Below are 3,238 nucleotides of genomic sequence, written 5' to 3' on the forward strand. Positions count from 1 at the left end.
GCAGCCCCTCCCCCCATGGAACTCACTAGAAAGACACAGCCCCTGCCCCGTGGAACTCACTAGAAAGATGTGACCCCTGCCCCCCTGGAACTCACTAGAAAGACACAGCCCCTCCCCCCATGGAACTCACTAGAAAGAGACGGCCCTGCCCCCATGGAACTCACTAGGAATACACAGCCCCTGCCCCCATGGAACTCGCTAGAAAGATGTGACCCCTGACCCCATGGAACTCACTAGGAAGACATGGCCCCTGCCCCCATGGAACTCGCTGGAAAGATGTGACCTCTGACCCCATGGAACTCACTAGAAAGACGCAGCCCCTGCGCCCATGGAACTCACCAGAAAGATGCGGCCCCTGCACCCATGGAACTCACTACAAAAATGTGACCCCTGACCTCCTGGAACTCACTAGAAAGACACAGCCCCTGCCCCCATGGAACTCACTAGAAAGACACGGCCCTGCCTCCATGAAACTCGCTAGAAAGACACGGCCCCTGCGCCCATGGAACTCACTAGAAAGATGTGACCCCTGACCCCATGGAACTCACTAGAAAGACACAGCCCCTTCCCCATGGAACTCACTAGAAAGATGCAGACCCTGCCCCCGTGGAACTCACTAGAAACATGCAGTCGCTGTCCCTGTTGAACTCACTAGAAAGACACAGCCCCGGCCGGGCGCGGTGGCTCAAGCCTGTAATCCCAGCACTTTGGGAGGCCGAGACGGGGGGATCACGAGGTCAGGAGATCGAGACCATCCTGGCTAACACCGTGAAACCCCGTCTCTACTAAAAAATACAAAAAACTAGCCGGGCGAGGTGGTGGGCGCCTGTAGTCTCAGCTACTTGGGAGGCTGAGGCAGGAGAATGGCGTAAACCCGGGAGGCGGAGCTTGCAGTGAGCTGAGATCCGGCCACTGCACTCCAGCCTGGGCGACAGAGCGAGACTCCGTCTCAAAAAAAAAAAAAAAAAGAAAGACACAGCCCCTGCCCCTTTGGAACTCACTAGAAAGACGCAGCCGCTGCCTCCATGGAACTCAATAGAAAGACGCAGCTGCTGCCTCCATGGAACTCATGGTCCAACAGACCACCTGCGTACTTTGTGTTCCTGCGCTACCTATCCCGGGTGTTGGGGGCTGTGACGAATTCCCCAGTCCCTAACTTCTCTCCTGTGCCCCAGGGTCCTCAAGATCGCTCTGGGGAAAGGGAAGGATGCCACTCTTCTTCCGGAAGCGGAAACCCAGTGAGGAGGCTCGGAAACGCCTGGAGTACCAGATGTGTTTGGTGAGGGAAAGTGGGTTTCCTCTAACTCTATCCCAACTCCTCCTCAGTCCCCAAGGAGTAGGCCTCCGCACTGCCCCCGACAAGCCATGCTCCCTCCCATCTGCCTCCCCCACCTGCAGAAGAAATGGCTGACTTAGACCCAACAGATGAGGCCACCTGTCAAGGGTGCTTCTCCCCTGTAGACTGAGCGTACTGTCATTGCTTTCCGTTCCTCATCCCTCTGGGCCTCAAGCTTCTGGAAAGCAGGCGTCATTGGTTCAGTGGACCGGTGGAACCAGATAGTGTCTATGGTCCTTTGCTGCCGCTTACGTGTATGTTCTTTGCCTGGCTTGTCCACTCTGCAAAGATGTTTTGTCTTAATACTTTTAAAATTGTTTTATCCTTAGGCAAAAGAAGCTGGGGCAGATGACATTCTCGACATCTCTAAATGTGAGCTCTCAGAGGTAAACTGAGCATAGTGTTGGGCTGTGAATTGGATCTGTCCCATTTTCTTGGATCATGTGTGCCTAGGAAAGACAGAGGTGGACTAGGGCTTTAGAAAGGCCAGAAGCTCTAGTCATGAGATGTTTCCTTAGATTTTGTTCTTGTGCAAAAGAATTGAGATGGTGCTTTGGCCTCAATATAACATAGTCTCCAAGAGTCGAGGAGTCTAGGTAGAAAATGTACCCATAGACTCCTAGGTTGCTGGAAGGGCCTGGCATTCTCCAGCCCCTGAAGGGGTTCACAATGGGGACAGGGTGGGTGGGGCAGGACAGTCTCCTGCCAGCTGACGGAGGGAAGGGCTGGCCACATCCCCTGCGCCACTGCTCGCCAGCCTTGCCCCTGGGCTCAGCACTGCCACCTGCTGTGGCGTTTTGCCCTTGTTCACCTCCTGCCTGCCTGTTCCTCATGTGAATGCCACTCAGAGAACAAGCTAAACACTGGCAGGAGGGGAGACACTTACTTTTCTTTATCTTATCTTAGATTCCATTTGGAGCTTTTGCAACATGCAAAGTTCTGCAGAAGAAGGTGAGCTGGAGCTTCATCTTCAGAGACTTGCTTATTGCATGTCTGCTTGTTTGAACCCACAAGGGACTTTGAGGAGCTGTCTCCCCAGCATAGACACCCCCTTTCTCTCTGCTTCTTACGCTTTTGGCCTGCAGCAGGTGATTTCACTGATAGGAGAGTAGGCTTTGGGGTTGGACCTTCCTGTGTCACATTCTGACTCTGCCTTCTCTCACTGGCTTCATGACTTGGGCAACTTCCTTAAACTCTTACTTCTCCATTTCTTCACCTGTGAAATGAAGACATTCATAGTTCTCCTCCCTGAGGTACTGTGAGAATTAAATGAGTGGTAGATAGTTAGTTAGATAGAGATAGAAATATACTGAGTGTAATGCCTGCCACATAGTAAAGGCTTATGAACCCCAGTGTTAATAATAATAGAAACTCACCCCTTTTATTCTGGTCACGCGGGGGAGATTCTGAGGGGAGTGAATGATTTTTCAGCAAAGCATTGCAGCTTTGAATGCAGATGGGTAGAAGCACTCTAAGTGAAGTATCTAAATGAGAATATGCAAAAGAAAAAAAAAAGTTCCATGCTAACAGAGTAGTGAGCTCCTTGGCGTTGGAAATGTTTTTTTTTTTTTTTTTTTTTTTTAGGTGGACCCCTGCCCCCCCCCCCAGGGTGGGGGGCAGGGGCAAATCTCAGCTTACTAAAATCTCCCCTCCTGGGTTCAAGCGATTCTCCTGCCTCAGCCTCCTGAGTAGCTGGGATTACAGGTGCCCACCACCACACCCAACTAATTTTGTATTTTAGTAGAGATGAGGTTTTGCCATGTTGGTCAGGCTGGTCTTGAACTCCTGACCTCAAGTGATCACCCACCTTGGCCTGTCAAAGTGCTGGGATTACAGGCGTGAGCCACCATGCCAAGTCTGTACTGGAAGTGTTAGGCAGTGGTCAATGACTATGAAAAATAG

The 3,238-nt window shown here is 51.7% G+C and overlaps 1 protein-coding gene across 1 annotated transcript; it reads left to right on the top strand.

Moving 5' to 3' along the window:
- Nucleotides 1–1,015: 1,015 nt before the first annotated feature.
- LOC108520826 (E3 ubiquitin-protein ligase LRSAM1-like) lies at nucleotides 1,016–2,345 on the top strand. Its single transcript, XM_017860370.1, has 3 exons — nucleotides 1,016–1,279; nucleotides 1,666–1,722; nucleotides 2,243–2,345. The coding sequence occupies exons 1-3, from the start codon at nucleotides 1,208–1,210 to the stop codon at nucleotides 2,339–2,341; spliced, it is 228 nt and encodes a 75-aa protein (XP_017715859.1). The 5' UTR covers nucleotides 1,016–1,207; the 3' UTR covers nucleotides 2,342–2,345.
- The last annotated feature ends 893 nt before the right edge of the window (nucleotides 2,346–3,238 follow it).

The sequence above is a fragment of the Rhinopithecus bieti genome, unplaced genomic scaffold (assembly GCF_001698545.2).
Source record: "Rhinopithecus bieti isolate Rb0 unplaced genomic scaffold, ASM169854v2 scaffold_56009, whole genome shotgun sequence".
Taxonomy (NCBI): domain Eukaryota; kingdom Metazoa; phylum Chordata; class Mammalia; order Primates; family Cercopithecidae; genus Rhinopithecus; species Rhinopithecus bieti.

Bases quoted from the DNA above. Each gene is read 5' to 3' on its own strand.
- LOC108520826 (XM_017860370.1), top strand. From the start codon at position 1,208: ATGCCACTCTTCTTCCGGAAGCGGAAACCCAGTGAGGAGGCTCGGAAA. The intron at 1,280-1,665 runs GTGAGGGAAAGT...TTTTATCCTTAG, and splicing joins TGGAGTACCAGATGTGTTTG to GCAAAAGAAGCTGGGGCAGA. The intron at 1,723-2,242 runs GTAAACTGAGCA...ATCTTATCTTAG, and splicing joins CTAAATGTGAGCTCTCAGAG to ATTCCATTTGGAGCTTTTGC.